This window comes from Cololabis saira, chromosome 10 (assembly GCF_033807715.1).
Source record: "Cololabis saira isolate AMF1-May2022 chromosome 10, fColSai1.1, whole genome shotgun sequence".
In the NCBI taxonomy this organism is placed as follows: Eukaryota; Metazoa; Chordata; class Actinopteri; order Beloniformes; family Belonidae; genus Cololabis; species Cololabis saira.
The window spans coordinates 7,621,155-7,643,042 of NC_084596.1; the positions used below are offsets into that span (position 1 = coordinate 7,621,155).

The 21,888-nt window shown below is 45.4% G+C and overlaps 1 protein-coding gene across 13 annotated transcripts in view; it reads right to left on the reverse strand.

The window, feature by feature from the left end:
* LOC133452365 (discs large homolog 1-like protein) overlaps positions 1 to 21,427 on the reverse strand; it is a 93,183-nt gene extending 71,756 nt beyond the window's left edge. For 5 of the 13 annotated variants that reach the window (XM_061731627.1, XM_061731620.1, XM_061731622.1 and 2 more), the window contains exons 1-4: positions 21,071 to 21,426; positions 18,489 to 18,620; positions 4,539 to 4,699; positions 1,622 to 1,702 (exon numbers count right to left, since the gene is read on the reverse strand). In XM_061731627.1, the coding sequence (XP_061587611.1) occupies positions 1,622 to 1,702; positions 4,539 to 4,699; positions 18,489 to 18,620; positions 21,071 to 21,089 (393 nt within the window). In that variant the 5' untranslated portion in view covers positions 21,090 to 21,426. Of the gene's footprint in view, positions 1 to 1,621; positions 1,703 to 4,538; positions 4,700 to 18,488; positions 18,621 to 21,070 lie in introns of all 13 variants that reach the window. The other 8 variants (XM_061731630.1, XM_061731629.1, XM_061731626.1 and 5 more) reach the window with 3 other exon arrangements.
* Between the last annotated feature and the right edge of the window lie 461 nt (positions 21,428 to 21,888).

Below are 21,888 nucleotides of genomic sequence, written 5' to 3' on the forward strand. Positions count from 1 at the left end.
TTGGATTTATGATAGCAGGATTTCTTCTTATTGGAGTGGGGGGATTCCTAGTTAATCGACAAACGCGTAAGTCGTCGACAGCTATTCTGGCCCTTTCTGAGCTACCCGACGTTGCTGAGGGGATAAGCTCGGCGACCAACACTCAGACTTTAACGCTGGGAGAGCAAAACCGCAAGCTGGATGCGATTCTTGAACAGAATCGCAGGCTGGTTGGGTCTTTGAGCTCATTGGCAAGATGGATAAGACCTTGGAGAAGTTGGGGAATTGATCACAAATTCATCTGTTTGGAGTCGCCATTGATGAACCAGAGACTAAAGGCAGATGGAAAATTACTGAGTCCGTCTGTTCTTTGCAATACAATTGTTGATTCGAACCGAAACCGAGCATTCTCCGAGAACAGAGAAAGGATGACATGGGGGAGGGAGGAGGGAAAAAAAGGCATCTTCACACTGTGTATAAATACACAGTGAAAAAATGCAAAAAAAAAACACCTCACCACAGAAAGCGACATGACAAATTTAACATCATGACAAGACTTATAGCCGGGAAGGCGTTGAGAATGAGGGAGGTGTGGTTATCAGCAGGTGTGTGTGTGTGTGTGTGTGTGTGTGTGTGTGTGTGTGTGTGTGTGTGTGTGTGTGTGTGTGTGTGTGTGTGTGTGTGTGTGTGTGTGTGTGTGTGAGCGATAAGTCCGTGAACTTCGCTCAGAGCTGCTCCTCAGCCAATGTCCTTGATGTTATCAGACGGCTCGGTCAGTTCTGAAACAGGTCCACAGATGTTCCTGAGAGAGGGGAGGGCTAGTGGGGGCCGAGCCACTTGTTTACATTCCACCAGGGAGATTGTGACTGGAGCGGTCGGCCAAACCGCCCTGTCAAGGCCAGATTATAGAATCAACAAGAAGAAGGCTGGGCCAGAGACAGCAGAAGAAGGCGGGGCCAGGTCTCCCCCCGGCACCAGGTGGGTTTGCTTGGGATCTCAGGTGAAGGTCTGAGGAGGACCAGGTAGGAAAACCGGTCCGGGACAGACCTAGAAACGTTACTAGAACCAACCTAAATCCCCCCAGACCAGACCAGAATCCCCAGATCCTCAGACCTCTTCTCCACCACAGACCAGAACCGTTTGCTCCACATTAGTCCTGACACCACACTGATCAACCACAACCACCCCCCCCGGGACAAATCAGATAAACTAATTATCCACCAACGTTTACGTCCATCGACCCTGAAAACGGTGCTGGCAGAAACAGACGTCCCCGGGGACATGCAACATGACGGATGAGGAGAGGCTGACAGACGACCCTGGAGACGTGAACCTCCACCTGGTGACACGATTCTCCACCTGGAGACACGATTTTCCACCTGGAGACACCAACCTCCACCTGGAGACGTGAACCTCCACCACGACCGACAACATGAACCAAATGGATGAAGCACAATGACCCCTGAACCGAGGAACCCCGAGGTGTCGCCCGCCCCAGAGGGAACACAGCGACGCCTCCAGGCCGCCCCGCGACCCCTGACCCCTGACACCCCCCCCGATGGACCAAAGCACAGGAGGACTGCGTGGGACATGCAGGCGAAGGTGAGGACACCGACACCCCCCCAAGGCGTCCAGTACTCACTTGTCCGTCCCGGCCCGGGGGGCCCGGCGACACCTGCACCTGCGCCAGCGTGAGCAGGATTTCGTTAAGGAGGGGGGAGTCCTAGGAGGACGATTACAGCGGGACAGAGAGGGAGACAGAGAAAGAGCATTCACTGCAGACCACAAAAACGTTAATAACATGTTAATAAAACGTTAATAACATGTTAACATTAATATGTTAATAACACGTTAATACGTTAACATGTTAATATGTTAATACGTAAATAGTGCAAACATTTATAACGCAGATTAATAAAACGTTAATAACACATTAAAATGTTATTAACGTGTTAATAACATTATGTTAAGGTAAATAATGCATTAACACATTTATAATGCACATTAACGCCTTAATAACGAGCTAATAACGCCATGACAACATGTTAATGCCATAACATGTTAACGCCATAATAACGCGTTAATAACGCCATAACATGTTAATAACGCCATAATAACGTGTTAATATCGCCATAATAACATGATTACGCCATAATAACATTACGCCATAATAACATAACGCCATAACATGTTAATATCGCCATAATATGTTAACGCCATAACAATATGTTAATATTGCCATAATAACATGTTAATAACGCCATAGCATGATAAGGCCATAATAACATAACGACATAATATGTTACCGTAATAACATGTTAATAACGCCATAATAACATGATAACGCCATAATATGTTATCATAACATGTTAACGCCTTAAAAACATGTTAACACCTTAATAACATGTTAATAACATGTTATTAACATCTTAATAGCAAGTAAACAGATAAACTGGCTCATATTCACAAAAGCAAACCCGTGTGTCGCTCATCACTTCCACCTGGTTCCTCAGACGACACCAGCGTCCCACATTCATCCAAAGTTCATTAAGACCTTTAGACACCCCAGACCCGGACACAGCAGAACCACCTGTTCACCAGGACCCATCCCCCTTCAGGACCCGGACTGGTCCCGGAGAGCCCCGACTCACAACAACAACGACAACAACAACATGCTGTTCATCAGGCGACAGAAAGACGGACGAGACACGACGACATCAGATGGAGCAAAGAAAAGAACCACATGCTCAGCTGAACCAGCAGACCACTAGGGTCCAGATCCAGACCTGCAGTTCCTCTACAGACCACTAGGGTCCAGATCCAGACCTGCAGGTCCTCTACAGACCACTAGGGTCCAGATCCAGACCTGCAGGTCCTCTACAGACCACTAGAGTCCAGATCCAGACCTGCAGGTCCTCTACCGACCACCAGGGTCCAGATCCAGACCTGCAGGTCCTCTACAGACCACTAGGGTCCAGATCCAGACCTGCAGGTCCTCTACAGACCACCAGGGTCCAGATCCAGACCTGCAGGTCCTCTACAGACCACTAGGGTCCAGATCCAGACCTGCAGGTCCTCTACAGACCACTAGGGTCCAGATCCAGACCTGCAGGTCCTCTACAGACCACTAGGGTCCAGATCCAGACCTGCAGGTCCTCTACAGACCACTAGGGTCCAGATCCAGACCTGCAGGTGAAACATGTTTACAGTCTGAACCAGAACAGTTCTGGTCTCCATGGTTACAGTTCGGGGAATATTTATGAACCTCACATAGTAAAACCATATAAAACAGTAAATTCATGAATAATTAGAGCTGATATGTCTGATGTTTCACCGTGGTAGGAGACACCTGGTCTGGTCCGGTCTGGTTAGTTTTGATGGTTAGTCTGGATAGTTTTAGCTGAATAACCATCACTGAACTTGTAACAATTTCCTATTAAAGTTATCTAGTCACTTATTTAAGCCTTAATCATAGGGCTGACATAATATATATCATCCTACCTGCTTTTTTTTGCACTGTTTTCTTTTCCTTCGCACTACTTTTTTATTTCCATCGCAATGTACATATACTGTCTATATCTTGTAAATATACATATTTTTTATTTTTTACTCTTTACTCCCCAGGCAAAGGTTCTCGACCCCTTGAAAACGGGTGAGAACCACTGGTCCAGGAGGTTCTGGTCTGGTCTAGCGGGTTCTAGTTTTTCTTGGGCAGAGGTTTTCAACTGGTTTTGTCCCAGGGACCACCATTATAACCACTGCTTTTGGGAATGTTTGTTTTGTTTTGCACCTTGCTTTTAAATAAGAGTATGGGCCTATATAGGCTATTTATTTTGCACCTTTTGCTATAAAAAACAAACAAAAAACAGTCAATGAAAAATGAACAATAGGAAGCCAAGAGGGCTTATAATATTACAACTCATTTGACATAATTTGGATGGGTAAATTATTCACAAAAATGAATAGTAAATGGAAAATAAATTGAGTCTAAAGAATAAATATACAGGACTGTCTCAGAAAATTAGAATATTGTGATAAAGTTCTTTATTTTCTGTAATGCAATTACAAAAACAAAAATGTCATACATTCTGGATTCATTACAAATCAACTGAAATATTGCAAGCCTTTTATTATTTTAATATTGCTGATTATGGCTTACAGTTGTAAGTGTATGTATGACTTTTTGTTTTTGTAATTGCATTACAGAAAATCACAATATTCAAATTTTCTGAGACAGTCCTGTATATTTCTTAAATTATTATAGTTTTTCCATTTACAATTTCAAGGACCACCTGCAATACCCCCACGGACCACCAGAGGGCCGTGGTCCAGAAGCCGGAGCTTTGGCGGCAGAACCAAAGCAGGAGGGAAGAGAAGCGAAGCGAAGAAGCAGCTTTAATGTGACGAATGACCCCATGACCCCTCATGACCCCTGACCCCCCGAGCCCCCCAGACCTGGTCCAGGTCCAGGTTTTCCATCAGGTCCAGCCTGACAGCAACCAGGCCGATCCCCCCAGAACCCCCCCTTTACTGACCGCCCCCCCCAACCCGGTCCTCACCTCGATGCTGGTGCTCAGGCTCGGCAGCGTGTCCGACGTCGGCGTGGGGGACGGGAAGCTGGAAAAGTCCCACAGGTTGACGGGCGTCACAGGCTCCGCCCCCTTGGGCGAGTCCGTCCAGCGCTGGTCCAATAAGGTCACTTCGTAGAACTCCTGGATATCTGCACACACGGGAGTGGAGAGGTGAGGGGGCGGTAGGGCTGGGCCATATATAGAGATTTTAATATATATCGATATATTTTCAAACGCGATATGGTACAAGACAATATCGTTTATATCGATTTAAAAAAAATAAAAAAAATAAAATTATGATTTTGATATAGCTTATTTTGTGACAAATTGACTTGAATGTTTTATTTGAGATTTGCACAAATGTTTTGTTATTTGCACAACTGTCAACCTCAGTGGAAAAGTCTGCCTGTTACTGTCTACATTGTATTAATTGCACAGTGTATTTTAATTTAATTGTTATGCAGGAAAGGAATATTTGTTTTATTTTATTCAAGAAGCATTTTTATTCTATATATGCAGGCAGTTTATTTTTATTTCATTTGTTTTATACATTTTGATATTGTGCAGACCTCTGTTAATAAAGGTACCTGTGGGACATTTGGCCCGAGGCTTTGTATTAAAACTGAAAAACTGTAAAAAATGAAGCTAACAGAGATGCTAACAGGGATGCTATGCTATAATGCTTTGGGGGAAACCCCAATTATGGCACAGAAAAAATATCGATACATATCGAGTATCGCCATTCAGCTAGAAAATATCGAGATATGACTTTTGGTCCATATCGCCCAGCCCTAGGGGGCGGGGCTAAAAAAATCGATAATCAAATTTGTCGACAATGAATTCCATTGTCGACAAATGTCACCAGACGTGTTTTTCCAACGGAGTGAGGCGTCTCACTTCAATACAATCTCTGCCGAGAGTCGCGCATGCACGATAGCGTCTCAGCAGCTGCAGGAAATAAAACTTCAAAAGTTTGGGAGCATTTAAGCCTCGATACGGTGAATAAAAAGATTACTTGCAAGGTTTGCAAACGCCGACCTGCTTTTCACGGGAGCACGTCGGTAATGCATTTGAAGAGAAAACACGTCGGAGTGTTGAACGAAACGGACTCGCCTTGGTAAGATATTAAGCCTATTTTCATTTGTTAAATTAATTTGTTTCATTCCTTAACTTTGTTTATTTTTTATGTTATTTATTAGTATTATTTGAGCCCCTCACAGCTACTCTCGTTGCTATAACCTCAATCATAATTGATGCAGCGCGGAAGGCGAAAAAGCTTGTGCGATGATGACAATGATGGATTTGCATCTAACTTTCAGTGAGGTGACTATGAACTGTTAATTATCCATCAAACTCCACAATGATCATGTTAACATGAAATCAGATGGATTTGTCTGGACTTTTCTCTTGTGGGACGGGAGAAGACACTAAATCAATGTATCTCTATTATTCTGCATGAATTCTCAGAGTTTTGCGGATGACGGCGGGAGCAGGATGAAGAAAACAGTCCCGCTATATCAGGGCTCTAGTGCATCTTTCTGGTGTTTATTATCACATAATACACATGCCACATCATTAAAGCAAACTCATACTGAATTTTTTTTTAAATGACTAATTATCCGATTAGACGACTAATCGTTTCAATAGTCGGTGACTAGTCGACTATTAAATAGTTAGTTGCAGCCCTGGATCCTACAGGATCTGGATCCAGACCTGCAGGTCCAGGGGTCCCGGACTGAAGGGGGACGTCTAGACCGGTTCCTGGTTCCTGGGCGAGACCAGGAACCAGGAACCAAACACGTGCAACGGCAACGGTCTCTGGTTCTGGACCCGGTGCTGCCGGTCCAGACCAGGGGTGGGCGATCCTGGTCCTGGAGGGCCGGTGTCCCTGCAGGTTTTAGATGTTTCCCTGCATCAACACACCTGATTCTAATTAATCATCGTCACCAGTAGGGCTGAAACGATTCCTCGAATAATTCGATTACAAAAAATGATCGAGGAATTTTCTCTGCCTCAAGGAATCGTTTAATTTCTTTATTTATTTTTTCGTTTAATTTCACCAGCTCAAAGCAGGTATTACGCCCGGACTACATTTAATGCCACAACGCGCTGCCGCCGCGCACGTAAAAGGAAGAAGAAAGAGGCGGCGGGTATGTTTGGTTTTAGTAATATCATGCTCAGGCAATGAGTCTGCAATGGCCCAGACGGGAGACACATGTAGCTCAGTGCTTCACTTTTATTTTTAATCCACTCTATATTCTATATTCGTCCCTTATCCTATATGTTCCCCGCCAAAATTATTGTTCCCCGTTAAATTGACGCAGAGCCTACGCCGTACAGCGTAGGCTCTGCGTTGTGGTAACGCGGAACCATAAATCAGCCTTCGCCCGGTACATACATAGGTTCCTCTAAACATCTGTTCCCGCTACAGTTTTAACTAAAAGAAAATGTGCTCCAATACAGCAGGTCTCATCATTTTATTTTGAACACCTCCAAAACTCAAAATCTTAAAGACTTTAACTTAAAACTTAACTAGAACTTAAAATTAGCTTGACACAAATGAAAGTCAGGTGTAATGGCATTTTTAGGTTAGAAATAAGAACATTTCTTGGTAAGATCCTTAGTTTTTTGAGTGAAGGCAGTAAATTTGGTCAACTGGTGTAAGTTCAGGGTTTTTAAATGTCATGAACCTACTGCATTATTTAATTTAGTCTTAGTAATGTCAATTAACATCTAACATCTTATGTATATTTATAATTGCTCTTTAACTAAACAAAAATGTTTTATCGTATTACTCGATGGAATTTTCAGTAGAATACTCGATTACTAAAATATTCAATAGCTGCAGCCCTAGTCACCAGCTTGTCATCCAGGGCTGCACAATTCTGTTGATGACACAGTCACTTGTATCACGGTGCAATGAAGCAGGGAAACATCTAAAACCTGCAGGAACACCGGCCCTCGAGGACCAGGATCGCCCACCCCTGGTCCAGACTCATAAAAGCCTGCGGCCTCTATTTCTGGACCAGGTCTAGAATAGCCGGGCTTTGTTAAAGGGGGGGATGTTTCCGTAGGAACCGGATCACCGGGACCGCTGGCCTTCACGCCCCGCCCCACTAGTTAATTATCTAATTAATTAATTAGTTTGACTGATTAATTAGAGCAGGGGTCTCAAACTCATTTTGCTTGACGGGCCGGATTTGACCAATTTTTTTCTCGTGGGCCGCACGCTCAAAATAACAAAATCGGTGCGAAATTTTTTTTTCTAATTCTTTTTTTTTTTACTATTGTTATCTAATCCAATATCAGTTTAGTTAATTTTAAAGGAAATATGCACTTTGTTTACACTCTAATTATGTAAAATATATTTCTTCAGGATCTTTTCTTGAAATTTCTTGTTTTTTTCAAATTATGTAAGATACTTTTAATATCATTTTACAAAGATAAACAGAAACAAGTATGTTTCTTTTATATTTCGCTTTTTTATAGGAAATTTAATTAAAAGCAAAATCTTTCTTATTACATCCGAGAGTGTTTCTTTGTGATTTAGAGATTTTTCCAGTACAATTAAGTGTATTTATTTTTAAAAATTGGCGTGGATATTTACGCCAGTGTGCCGAAAAAGTCAGCACTTCTCTTTTAACTGTTTTACTTTGTCACTATCCTCATATTCAAAACTGAAATTCTCAGAATAAATATCTTCTATCATCTTTTTTAGAAGTGATATTTTTCCTGCGAAAATATATAATAGTAGTCGGTTAATAAAAATAAACAACCGTCTACAAAGAAATAAAATCGGCAAATGCATTCTAGAAAACTAAAAAAATGTCAAAAAACTGCTCTCTTTGTGGAATAACGATGGATTTGTCGAAGAAATATATTATCGGATATGCTGCGATTCATGGCAATTATTTATGCCTTCCTTTTTAGTAAATTAACATTTTGTTTTTTTGCGTTGGAAACTTCTCGCGGGCCGCATGAAAATCTCTCGGCCGCATGCGGGCCGCACATTTGACACCCCTGAATTAGACTAATTAGAATAATTAACTAGTTTATCGGCTTTTATAACCAAGTATGCAGCAGAAACCGTTTATTATTTCACAGTCTCCTGGTCATGTGACCCTCCGGTACATGTGAACGTCTCCTGGGCATGTGACCCTCCGGTACATAAACGTCTCCTGGTCATGTGACCCTCCGGTACATCTGAACGTCTCCTGGTCATGTGACCCTCCGGTACCTAAACGTCTCCTGGTCATGTGACCCTCCGGTACATGTGAACGTCTCCTGGTCATGTGACCCTTCGGTACATGTGAACGTCTCCTGGTCATGTGACCCTCCGGTACATCTGAACGTCTCCTGGTCATGTGACCCTCCGGTACATGTGAACGTCTCCTGGTCATGTGACCCTCCGGTACATGTGAACGTCTCCTGGTCATGTGACCCTCCGGTACATGTGAACGTCTCCTGGTCATGTGACCCCCCGGTACATGTGAACGTCTCCTGGTCATGTGACCCTCCGGTACATGTGAACGTCTCCTGGTCATGTGACCCTCCGGTACATGTGAACGTCTCCTGGTCATGTGACCCTCCGGTACCTAAACGTCTCCTGGTCATGTGACCCTCCGGTACATGTGAACGTCTCCTGGTCATGTGACCCTCCGGTACATGTGAACGTCTCCTGGTCATGTGACCCCCCGGTACATGTGAACGTCTCCTGGTCATGTGACCCTCCGGTACATGTGAACGTCTCCTGGTCATGTGACCCTCCGGTACATAAACGTCTCCTGGTCATGTGACCCTCCGGTACATGTGAACGTCTCCTGGTCACGTGACCCTCCGGTACATGTGAACGTCTCCTGGTCATGTGACCCTCCGGTACCTAAACGTCTCCTGGTCATGTGACCCTCCGGTACCTAAACGTCTCCTGGTCATGTGACCCTCCGGTACATCTAAACGTCTCCTGGTCATGTGACCCTCCGGTACATCTAAACGTCTCCTGGTCATGTGACCCTCCGGTACATCTAAACGTCTCCTGGTCTTGTGACCCTCCGGTACATGTGAACGTATCCTGGTCATGTGACCCTCCGGTACATGTGAACGTCTCCTGGTCATGTGACCCTCCGGTACCTAAACGTCTCCTGGTCATGTGACCCTCCGGTACCTAAACGTCTCCTGGTCATGTGACCCTCCGGTACCTAAACGTCTCCTGGTCATGTGACCCTCCGGTACCTAAACGTCTCCTGGTCATGTGACCCTCCGGTACATGTGAACGTCTCCTGGTCATGTGACCCTCCGGTACATGTGAACGTCTCCTGGTCATGTGACCCTCCGGTACATAAACGTCTCCTGGTCATGTGACCCTCCGGTACATGTGAACGTGTCCTGGTCATGTGACCCTCCGGTACATGTGAACGTCTCCTGGTCATGTGACCCCCCGGTACATCTAAACGTCTCCTGGTCATGTGACCCTCCGGTACATCTAAACGTCTCCTGGTCATGTGACCCTCCGGTACATCTAAACGTCTCCTGGTCATGTGACCCTCCGGTACATGTGAACGTCTCCTGGTCATGTGACCCCCCGGTACATGTGAACGTCTCCTGGTCATGTGACCCCCCGGTACATGTGAACGTCTCCTGGTCATGTGACCCCCCGGTACATGTGAACGTCTCCTGGTCATGTGACCCCCCGGTACATGTGAACGTCTCCTGGTCATGTGACCCCCCGGTACATGTGAACGTCTCCTGGTCATGTGACCCCCCGGTACATGTGAACGTCTCCTGGTCATGTGACCCCCCGGTACATGTGAACGTCTCCTGGTCATGTGACCCCCCGGTACATGTGAACGTCTCCTGGTCATGTGACCCTCCGGTACATGTGAACGTCTCCTGGTCATGTGACCGTCCTGCTCGCTGACATCACAGGAAGTTGGAACCTTTGATGGTAAAAATAGCTGCTGCTTTAAATAATCCTCGTCCTCTTTGTTCCCCGTCGTCACGGCGACGGCAGACACCGGGAACCTGGACTGGAACGACGACACGCTGACGACTCCCTGACGGGTCCTGGAGGGAACCCTGGTCCTGGTGCTGAAAAACACCGGCCTGGTACCAGGGGTCCAGACCCGATACCGGGGCCCGGTCCACCTCGGGGTCCAGGCCCAGATTAGTTTCTTCTGCTGTTGGTCCCAAACTGTTGGAAACCGGACCTCAACCATCAATCAATCAATCAATCGATCAATCGATCGATCAATCAATAGATAAATAAAAGCTGTCGGGGTCTCTGGCCTCCACGACGACACGTCTGCTGTTCCAGGTCCAGTTCCTACGAAAACCTGCAGTTCTTTTTTTTTTTTTCTCCCTCTTTTTTTATCCCCAATTTTTTTCCCCCATTTTATCCCCCAGTGCTCCTACCTAACAGTCCTGGGCATTGCTCCCTCTACCAACCCCGGGATCCTGCACTGAGCTCAGGTCTCCTCCTTAACCTGAGGAGTGAGCAGCATCTTTTCACCAGACAGGGTGGGGATTCTCCGGCCGGACGTAGCGCGTGGAAGGATCACGTTATTCTGGCCGGATCCCCCCCGGTCCGTGAACTTCGCGGCCATCCGTTTTTTGTTTTGAAATGACAAAATAAAAATAGAGAAATAATCCAAAATAATCCGTTCCCCATCTTTTGTTTTGATAATAAAAAACTGAAAACGGAAAACAGATCGTTATCCATTATCCGTTATCCGATTTCATTGATGTGTTTGAAAATCGAAATTGGGAATTAAAACAGCGAGTGGAAAACTCTTTTCTCTATTTCCTATTCGTTTCCAAGGATACTGAAAACAAGGATTGGACAAATGGGGGGATTGCACATGCGCAGTAATAAATGAAGAAAGTTGTTTCTGGTTCTTTTGTTGATCAGATTGAAAATTAACAGTTTTAGATTTTTTTAATGTTGAAACAGAAAATAAATCAAATATGAAACCTGGGAGTGAAAGGTCAGTGTATCTTTTGGTCATTGGATTTTTCCGTCATGAGTGGGAATCAAAAAACAAAAAACGATTGGTTTATTTGATTTTCCTTTTAAAACAAAAAACAAATATTGAATTACACTGCATTTTTTCTTTTTCTGTGTTAATATGATTTAACAAAGATTCAAAATACGCTTTTATTTTCGTTTTCTATTTCATATAAGAAAAATGAAATCACTAGTCAACAGGAACGAAAAAACGAACCAAAAACAACCGTTTATTCATATTCGTGCACCGGAAGCTGGCATTTACAACCGAGTGAACTTAGTTCTGGATATTCAGGCATTCCTGTGACAATTCTCTCCAGGGGAAGTTGTTCTGTACCACCCCGTCCCACTCCAGCCAGCCACTCTAGGCTACTATTCCCCCCCCCTGTGTTTTCTGCGGTGCATTCACACTATACGCGAGGCATGTATTTTACTCGTATTTACTGACATTACGCCCCCAGATGTAGCTACAGTTGTCATAGCAACAGTAAACACCAGGTCAAAGCAGCAACGGGACTGTGGTCATTTGTTGTGGGGATAATGGGCTGACGTCAGTTCTAGAGCTTGTTAAAAGATAGAAAAATGTTCTTTACCACAGGCTGCTGCATGTTAGCATCTCAATATCATGTGAAAGTTCACTCTTCTGATGGATTTGAACTACATGCATTTGCAGCTACAACAATGTCAAGACGGTCATTCATGATTTCCACTGCAGCCTCCATGTTTCTACCGGGAGAAGGGTCGTGAAAAGCACGGAAAAATAATTTAAAAAAAAAAAACTAGAATAGGCTACAATATGCCGACAGTCCATTATGCCGAAGGTCGTGCTATAATTGTTACAACGTTTGGGTAGGCTGTGACCTTCATCAGGTTAACTGTCAGACAGTTCATGTAGGTGGAAAAACACGTCACTCATTGTGTCATTCAATCTTCATTCATAAATTCTGGCTCAGGTCTGACACTGAGTGGCCTAAATAGTAAACGGTCACGCAGCGCGCATCAATTACCACTTGAAACAAGAAACACACACAGGGAAAACGCTGAGATAAATATCTATCCATACAAAATAAAGAACAGCAACAACAATAATAATACATCTATTAGACCAAAAGGCAAAATAAAATTAACTTAGGCTTTTTTACCCACAAAATGACAAGATGGTGATAAAATGAAAATAATAAACTCTATTGTCATAGAACTTTTCTAAGTTTGCAAGGCACTTCAAAAACAGATTTTTAAAAAAGCACAGATAAAAACAACACAGACAACGGAATATACAGGCCCTAATAGCTTATAAGATAATATAATAGGCTATACTAGGCTATGAATAATTTTTAAGGAAGTCTGAGAGAGAGAGAGAGAGAGAGAGAGAGAGAGAGAGAGAGAGAGAGAGAGAGAGAGAGAGAGAGAGAGAGAGAGAGAGAGAGAGAGAGAGAGAGAGAGAGAGAGAGAGAATTAGCAGAGCCTACAGACGTTTAAAAGTCCAAACAAAAGTATTTACTCACAAGAAGTGATTGTAATCAATTACATAATTTAAAGTAGATTTTTTTTTTTTAAATATGATAATACATCTAGGCCTATGCGTGGTCTAATGTTCAGCTCTCAACGTAAGACTATATTAAATTCTCTGTGGATTAATGCTCCACCTGCATCAATTGGATCCATTGGAACATGTCATGTTCGTAGCCTAATAGTAGTGAAAAGAAAAGTTGTAACACTGATTTTTTTTTCTAATCAATGAAAGACGGCATAACTGCCTCAACTGCGCTCTTGGTTGGTAAAGAACAGCTCATTCGCGCGCTTGCTTTGTAAATGCCAGCTTCCGGTGCACGAATATGAATAAACGGTTGTTTTTGGTTTGTTTTTTCGTTCCTGTTGACTAGTGATTTCATTTTTCTTATATGAAATAGAAAACGAAAATAAAAGCGTATTTTGAATCTTTGTTAAATCATATTAACACAAAAAAAGAAAAAATGCAGTGTAATTCAATATTTGTTTTTTGTTTTAAAAGGAAAATCAAATAAACCAATGGTTTTTTGTTTTTTGATTCCCACTCATGATGGAAAAATCCAATGACCAAAAGATACACTGACCGTGAAACATGAGTTTAATCTGTAATCTGTCTTCACTCCGTCATGAAACTGCAGTGATGTTGTGACAGTCCGTTCAGCTGCAGCGCCGGATAACGGATAACGATCCGTTTTCCGTTTTTTATTATCAAAACAAAAGATGGGAAACGGATTATATCTCTATTTTTATTTTTTCATTTCAAAACAAAAAACGGATTGCCGCGAAGTACACAGACCCCCCCCCCACCCCATCTGGCACCCCGGTTGGCCAGAGGGGGCAGTAGAGCCCAGGACTGCTGCATGTTTTTGTGAGGGTAGCTCACATTAGCTACCCAGGGGAACACGGGGAGAACATGCAAACTCCACACAGAAAGATCCTTTCGCCAACCCCACCCAGGGAGTGGGCACTGAAGTCATGGGGGAACTAACACGCACTTCAGCGCCCACAGCGTCCCCGGCGGGAATCAAACCCAGGACCTTCTTGCTGTGAGACGGCTGCACTACCTGCTGCACCACCGTGCCCCAACCTGCAGTTCTTTGAATGACCACTAAAGCCTGAGTTATGGTTCTGCGTCAAATCAACGCCGTCAACGTGACGCCGTCGTGAACCTTCGGACTTCTCCGTCACTCCAGTACCCCCTGCAACCGCTAGTTAGTGATCTTTTCCTGAATGGTTTATCCGACTTTTTCCGGTCACAGTGAATCAAAGAGATAAGGACAACTATTGTGCAAAAAAAACAAAACGAAAAAAAAAATAAAATCACACATACACGAAGAAAAGAGCACTGAAAGTTCACGACTGCTTCAAACCGGAACCGGAAATGCGTTGCTTCCAAGCAAACCAATCACAGCCCTCTCGTCTGCGTGTGGTCTGCGTCGCCTCGACGCCTAGTTACAATTTGGGAGGTGACGTCAGTGACGCCGTAGGCACGGTGTCGTTTTGACGCAGAACCATAACTCAGCCTTAAGAGTCTGGCTCCACTGACCCTGGAACCAGAACCAACGGAGGTCCAGTTGGATGGAACCCGGACTAGAACTGAAACCAGGACTAAATGGAACCAGGACTAGGTGAAACCAGGAATAAACAGATTATTTACAGGTTAAATCTAGAAACAAACCGGTCGGTTAAACGCCGGTCATGAAGAAGTTAAACGTCTGAACCTGAATAAATATTTGTTCTGACAACAGAACATTAATCTGCTCATCGCTGGACGACCTTTGACCTCCAGAGGATGATAATCATCAGAACTTGAGCAGCCGCCAACAAAAACCAGCTCATCGATCCTCATCAGTCTGAGAGGAAGCGGGCCAAGAGACCGGGCCAAGACCCCCCCCGTCCCCCCCCAGCAGCATCAGGGGGGATTATGGGATGGCTGCCGTGTCCACGGAGGGATTACACCCGCTGCACACGCCAGACACGCCGACTGCAGCTACGCCTCATCAGCCGCCGGGGCCGGGGCTAGCGCGCCGCGATCCGGTCTGATCCGGCCAGGTCCTGGTGTCGGCCTCCGTTTCCATGGCAACAACCACACCTGTGAGCATCGGATCCTGCGTTCACACTGAAAGCGTCACTGGCGTCATAGGCAGCCGGCTGCCATTCATTTTCTATGAAAACGCGCGTCGAGAGCGGCCGGAGCGGCCGGAGCGTCGCGTCAATTTGAAGTTGAAAAATCTGAACTTTATGCAAATGAGCAGCGGCGACGCCGAGGCAGCGTCCAATCACAGACCGGGATTCCCGAAGTGAGAAGCCTCAATGCAGATTGAACTTTCACATACACTCATTCACATGCGTACAGGAGCAGAGCTGTGCACTAACAAACTTATTTTATCAGGAATTAATATATTTCATCCAGCAAACTGACATTTTTGCTGATTTGACTGCCGTTTTTACCTGAACTCTGCTCATGTGGAACACGTATCTGATGGGTGAGGAGCTGGATGGTCCCAACGATTTTATTTGCTACATTGATCCAACGCAAAATAATAAAAACCCGTGCTTATTAATCACAAAACACAGTTTAAACATCATGACCAAATCCGCTCCGACCTGGTGTGTCAGTATCAGCGCAGACAGACTGCAGCTTCGCCTGATTTATGGTTCTGCGTTAAATCGATGGCGTAGCCGACGGCGTAGGTTACGCGGCGACACGCACCGTACGGTGGGGGGTTCGTCAGAGTCTCAACCCCCCCTCTGGCATCCAGCAGAACCGGCAGCTCTTTTCTTTAGAGCACAGAGGAAGTTCTGAGCCCGGATCCAAACTGCAACAACAGTCCATTCATCCAGGTCCAAGAGACCCCCCCCCCCCACACACGCTCCCTCTCTGGACCCGGACCCCCCAGAGGGAGTAATGGCGCTTTTCCACTAGTACCTACTCTACGCCTCTACTCGCCCCCGTCTTGCGCTTTTAAACTACGGGCCGAGGCAAGTGGAGCCGTGCCGACTAGATACTTTTTCTGTACCGTTTCTGCCGAGGTTCTAAGCGGCTGAGTCGGCTGTATCTGACGTCACCACACTACAGGCCTCCGATTGGTCGGGGGGCCGTCAGACGTTTGAATCAGGAAGCCGGAATCAGAGCAAAAGTACGGTGGCCGAGACCCGACATTGCTGAAAATAAAAGTAATGCTGCAAACAGAAACAAACACCGCTGCAAATTAAAGAAACGCTGCAAATAAAAAGAAACCCCGCTGCAAATAAAACAAACGCTGCTGCAAATAAAATAAACGCCGCTGCAAATAAAATAAACGCCACTGCAAATAAAAAGACGCAAATAAAAAAAGAAGTGATTTACCGGGGACTATTTTTGCTGATGCACCGGTGTTTTTTACGTGAGAGGAGAAGAAGACGAAGAGGACGTAAGTGAAAAGGAAGAAATAAGAAGAGCAAGGAATAAGAAGAACAACGAACGAGAAAAATAAGTGAAAAGGTTAGTGTTCAACGTCGCTACGTGTCATTTTTTTCATCTTCTTCTTCTTCTTCTCCTCTCACGTAAAAAACACCGGTGCATCGGCAAAAATAGTCCCCGGTAATTCACTTCCGTTGTGGCTTTTTTATTTGTGTCGTTTTTTTATTTTATTTGCAGCACCGTTTATTTTATTTGCAGCGGGGTTTCTTTATATTTGTAGCGTTTCTTATTTGCTAAGCGTTTATTTTATTTGCAGCGGCGTTTGTTTCTGTTTGCAGCGTTACTTTTATTTTCACCAATGGCGGGTCTCGGCCACCGGGCAAGAGCGACTCGCGGCTTCTTCATTTTTTTCAACAGGCAAACGTCTGTTTCTGATCCAACTCTGAGGTGCAGATCAGGGCCGCCGCAAGGGGTGTGCGAACCGTGCGACCGCACGGGGCCTCGCGCTATGGGCCGTTTTTGAAAAAAATTCTTTTTTTTTTTTTTTCGTTTTTTCCCTTATAAATATCAACAGTCACGTTCCATTACAGACCTAAATGTGTACTAGTCTGTGCATATCAATAAATATATGTGCAATGATGCGCGTGTCTGTTGTTCAATACAACTGATCAGACCAAGCGCAGACACAAGCTGCTCTGATCCAGACGGTGGAGTTGGAACAAACTGTCACACAATGTCGAGAGAACGAGACAGAATCAGGAAATTTCCATCAGGGGATGAAAAAAGAAAAAAACTAAAGAAAATGGAAGAGTTTAATGCCTCTCTGAAAGGCTCGTTTGATAAATTTGTTACAAAAATCATCAATCCGACCGGGTCTCAAGCAGCCGTGGGGCCCCGCGTCGAGGCAAGTCAGATGATGATGAGGCAGGGGAAGGTATCCAGTATTTTGCTAATTGGAGAGTTAAAATTGCGCATATAGACACCTGATCCGACCCCAAAAACCCAAAAATTGGGTTTTTGTGTTTTTCGAAAAACCCAGAAATTTTGCGAAGGCCCCCCCCCAGTCATTCCGCACAGGGCCTCGCAAATCTCCCAGGCGGCTCTGGTGCAGATGTTCATAAACCTGGTGCTGAGGAGAGAATTAAAAAGATCTAGACGGGCGATAAGAAACGACCAGATCTACCAGGATCTCTGTCACTTCATAGCTGCTCACGGATCCAACTGATTTCTCATCAGCGCCGAGACAAACAAACAAAAAAAAGTGTTGCCACTTGAAGCTTCTTTCACTCTCATTTTTTAACTTGATATCAAACACAAGCCACAGACCAGCAGCACATCTATCATCTCCTCCAGGTTCTACATCATTAGTGTTGTTGTCTTCTTCGTTTAGATCACACAATCAAATTCCCCAGAGGGAAGCTGGAGTAGCACAGAACCAGGTCTCTGGTCAGAACCGGGCCTGGGGGTCTCTGGGGGTCTCTGGGGGTCCCGTGGGTCAGAACAGCAGAGGTTCTGAGGAACAGCCCCCCCAGAACCTTCACCCTCCTTTTCGTGGGAACCTCCAACTCGCTGCGCCGCATTCCTGCAGCCGCCGTTAACCCCGCGGCTGGCCCCGCCCACATGCTGCTGGCCCCGCCCCCGGCCACGCCCACAGACGGCTGGCCACGCCCCCCCCCGCTGCAGGGAAGAACACGACCCGCAGCCAGCAACCAGAACCAGAACCAGCAACCACTCGGACCCGTGGATTCTGGGCTGGAAGCTGAAACCGCCACGCGGAGCTCCGGAAAAAAAAAAACGTCCCGGGTTTTGGTCTGGACAGTAGTCGACTACCTCAGGTCAGCCCGACTGCCATGACTGCAGGAACCAGAACCAGGTACCATCACAGACCCAGTCAGCGGAGCAGGAACTGAACCAGGGGTCCAGGGTACCGTTCTGGTTCTCTCTAGGCCGGTCCCCCGGGCCTGGACCGCCGAGGGGGGACAGGACAGGTCCAGCAGGGTGCCTGGGTCTGGGGGGGGACACCTACCTATGAGCGCCTGGAACAGGTGGCTCTGGAAGACGTCGATCACCCTCTGGATGGAAACTCTCAGCTGCCGGTCGTCGGTGTGGGTCAGTTTGGACCGGTACTCCTCCAGCAGCAGCAGAGCCCGCTGGGCATCTGGGGGGGGGGGGGGGGGGGGAATAGGTGAGGACAAGGGGGGGGGGGGGGGGACAGGTGAGGACAAGGGGGGGGGGGGGGGGACAGGTGAGGACAAGGGGGGGGGGGACAGGCGGAGGGGACAGGGGGGGACAGGGGGGGGACAGGTGAGTTGATGTTCAAACCTCAAAGTTCAGGATTCACATCGTCATGGAGACAAAAAATGTATACATGGATGGAGGGATGATGGATGGATGAACGGATGGATGGACGGATGGATGGATGGATTAACGGATGGATGGATGGATGGATGGATGGATGGATGGATGGATTAACAAATGGATGGATGGATGGATGGATGGATTAACAAATGGATGATGGATGGATGGATGGATGGATTAACAAATGGATGATGGATGGATGGATGATGGATGGATGATGGATGATGGATGGATGGATGGATGGATGGATGGATGGATGGATGGAATCGATGGATTAACAAATGGATGATGGATGGATGATCTTCCTCCTCAGTTACGGTTTCAATCAACAATTTTTTACCTTTTTGTTTCAGTTTTAAATATAAATAAAGTTATTTTCTCTAATTTTACTTTTGCAGAAATCTTTACAAGTGTTAAGTTTAACGACCGAATCAATACTTTATTTGTTTGATCAGAAGAAGTGAAAGCGGTCCGTTTCAAGCCTTAATGGGTCCGGTTCGGATGTCGGTACCGGTACCGGACCAAGCTGCTCACTGAATTCAGACTGTTTTCATGGACTTTAGTTTAGTGTTGGCGGCCTGTACCGTTTACTGAAGCTACTCCTAAATTAAATACTTACCTGCTGTACTCTACTGCCCTTATTTTTAACAACATAAGATTTTTATTATATTACCTCTTTTCTTATCATTTAATTTCATTTATTTGGTATTTAAGCGTACTCTTAAATTAAATACTTTCTGAAAACCGCAAATGTGATTTGTACCTGCGGTTTCTACTGCCCTGAGTTTTAGCAACTTGTGCTTTTTATTATTAGGGCCCGAACAGAAGGCCCTATTGTATCTGTAGGAAATGTTTTTATTTTTCTTCCGACGAAATGAGGGCCTTTTTTCCCCCTAAACGTGCCCCAAAAGTCACCAAATTTTGCACCAAGCCAGGCCTGGAGATAAATGTGATATTTAATGGTTTGCATTAATGGGCGTGGCCTAACGGCTCAACAGCGCCCCCTAGAAAACTTTGTGCCTCAAGCCCCACAATATGAAACCGAACAGGAAGTCGGCTATTTTGAATTAATTGTGTCATTTTGGCAAAATTTATGCCATTCCTTCGGCAGTTAATACGGCCCGAACCGTTACGTGCACCCAGGTGTGTTATACATCAAAATGTGCGTCTCCATTCTGCAACGACCCGCATTATTTTCTCAGTCAAAATTGTTACCGTGGTGACGCTAGACGCCAAAAAGCGCGACACCCCCTTCATCTGATTGATCCATATTTGATAGTTCCTATTTTCTGGCATAACTTTTGAATGGTTTGACATAAAGAGTCATGGTTGTGCCTGGATTCATTACAAATCAACTTAAATATTGCAGGCCTTTTATTATTTTAATATTGCTGATTATGGTTTACAGTTTAAGATTAATATTCCCAGAATATTCTAATTTTTTGAGATAGGATATTTGAGTTTTCTTAAACTGTAAGCCATAATCAGCAATATTAAAATAATAAAAGGTTTGCAATATTTCAGTTGATTTGTAATGAATCCAGAATGTAAGACATTTTTGTAATTGCATCACAGAAAACCATAATATTCTAATTTTCCGAGACAGTCCTGTATAAATAAACTTGCCTTGCTTAAGTGTAATGAGATTATTTTTTTTTTACTAAAAATTAGACATTTTAACTAGAAATAAGACAAACATTCTTGTTAAGATTTTGAGTTTTTGCAGTGATCCATTTTACTTATCCCGTAAAGGATAGAGTCATATTGATTAAGTTCAGAAAACTGTTTTTTATTAATTTATTTTAGTGTTTTGATGTAAGCCTGGTGGATATTTAAAGCTTACAGATAAGAAGGCTGAATTTAACTGCTGCTATGTCATTCCTGCAGTATTTCTGCAGGTGTTTATGTCAGTGCTATTTTATATTATTTGTAATATTTCCAGATTCTGTAAAAAAAACTGTTTAATTTGTTTTCAACAATTTTGCACTTGAATTAAAATGAACTTGAATTTGACTTGAGTGATTCATGTGTTCATTTACAGCAGATTCTTTTTTCCTGGTGTGTATTTTTAGTCCGAGCTGTCCCACATCCAGCCCGGCTATAAAAGCGGCCCGGCTGCTGGTTCGGTTCGGTTCAGCCCCTCCCGAACCGAACCGGGCCCGGTTCGGTTCGGGAGGGGGCTGGACCGATCCGATCCGAGCCGGGCCGGTCCGGAGCTGCCCACCTCCCCAACCTGGAGTAGTTTATTACCTCTCTTCCGGACGGGCATGGCTCAGACCGGACCGGAGCTCCGGGGGGGACACCGACCCTCTGCGCCGCGCCTCCCCGGCGGAGGGGCTCGCTGCCCCGGCGTGCGCCGCGCGGACCTCCCGCTGCCGCCGCGGAGCTCCGGGAAAAAAAAAAAAAAAAAGAAAACCCAACAACAACAAAGTTGTGAGTCCCAGCCGGAGGAGTCACACCTCGACCCGGACCAGGACACCCGCAGAGACCCGCTAGACCCGCCCGGAGCTGCCGGGACAACTTCAGTCCTCCTTTCTCCCCCTCCCTTCTTCCTCTTCTTCCTCTCTTCTTCCCTTCTTCCCTCCTCGGGTCTGCAAATCCCAAACTTTCCTCCAAAATGGCGCCTCGCGGAGCTGGAAACGTGAAACCATGTGATTCCAAAAGCCTCCACCCTCCGACCTGCCGCACCAATCAGCCGCTCACCTCCAAGACGGGAGGAGGGGGGGATTACCGGGGAGGGAGAGAGAGTGAAAGTGGGAGAGGAGAGGAGGCAGATGTAAGACGGAGGAGGGGGTAGAGGGGGGGTGGAAATGTAAATAAAAAGCATAAAAACTCCACAGAAGTCGGTTAAACCAAACAGGAAGTAACTGAAGTTTTGGTTTCAGCACCTTCAGGACACGTGAATACAGGCTGGCCACGCCCCCTGTGACGTCACTGGGAGGTTCCTAAGGAGCCGTGGGGCCAAGGCTACGTCAGCTATGCTAGCTACGTCAGCTACGCTGTCTACGTCGGCTTCGTTGGCTACAACAACTACACCGGTTATGTCAGCTACGTCGACTACGTCACCT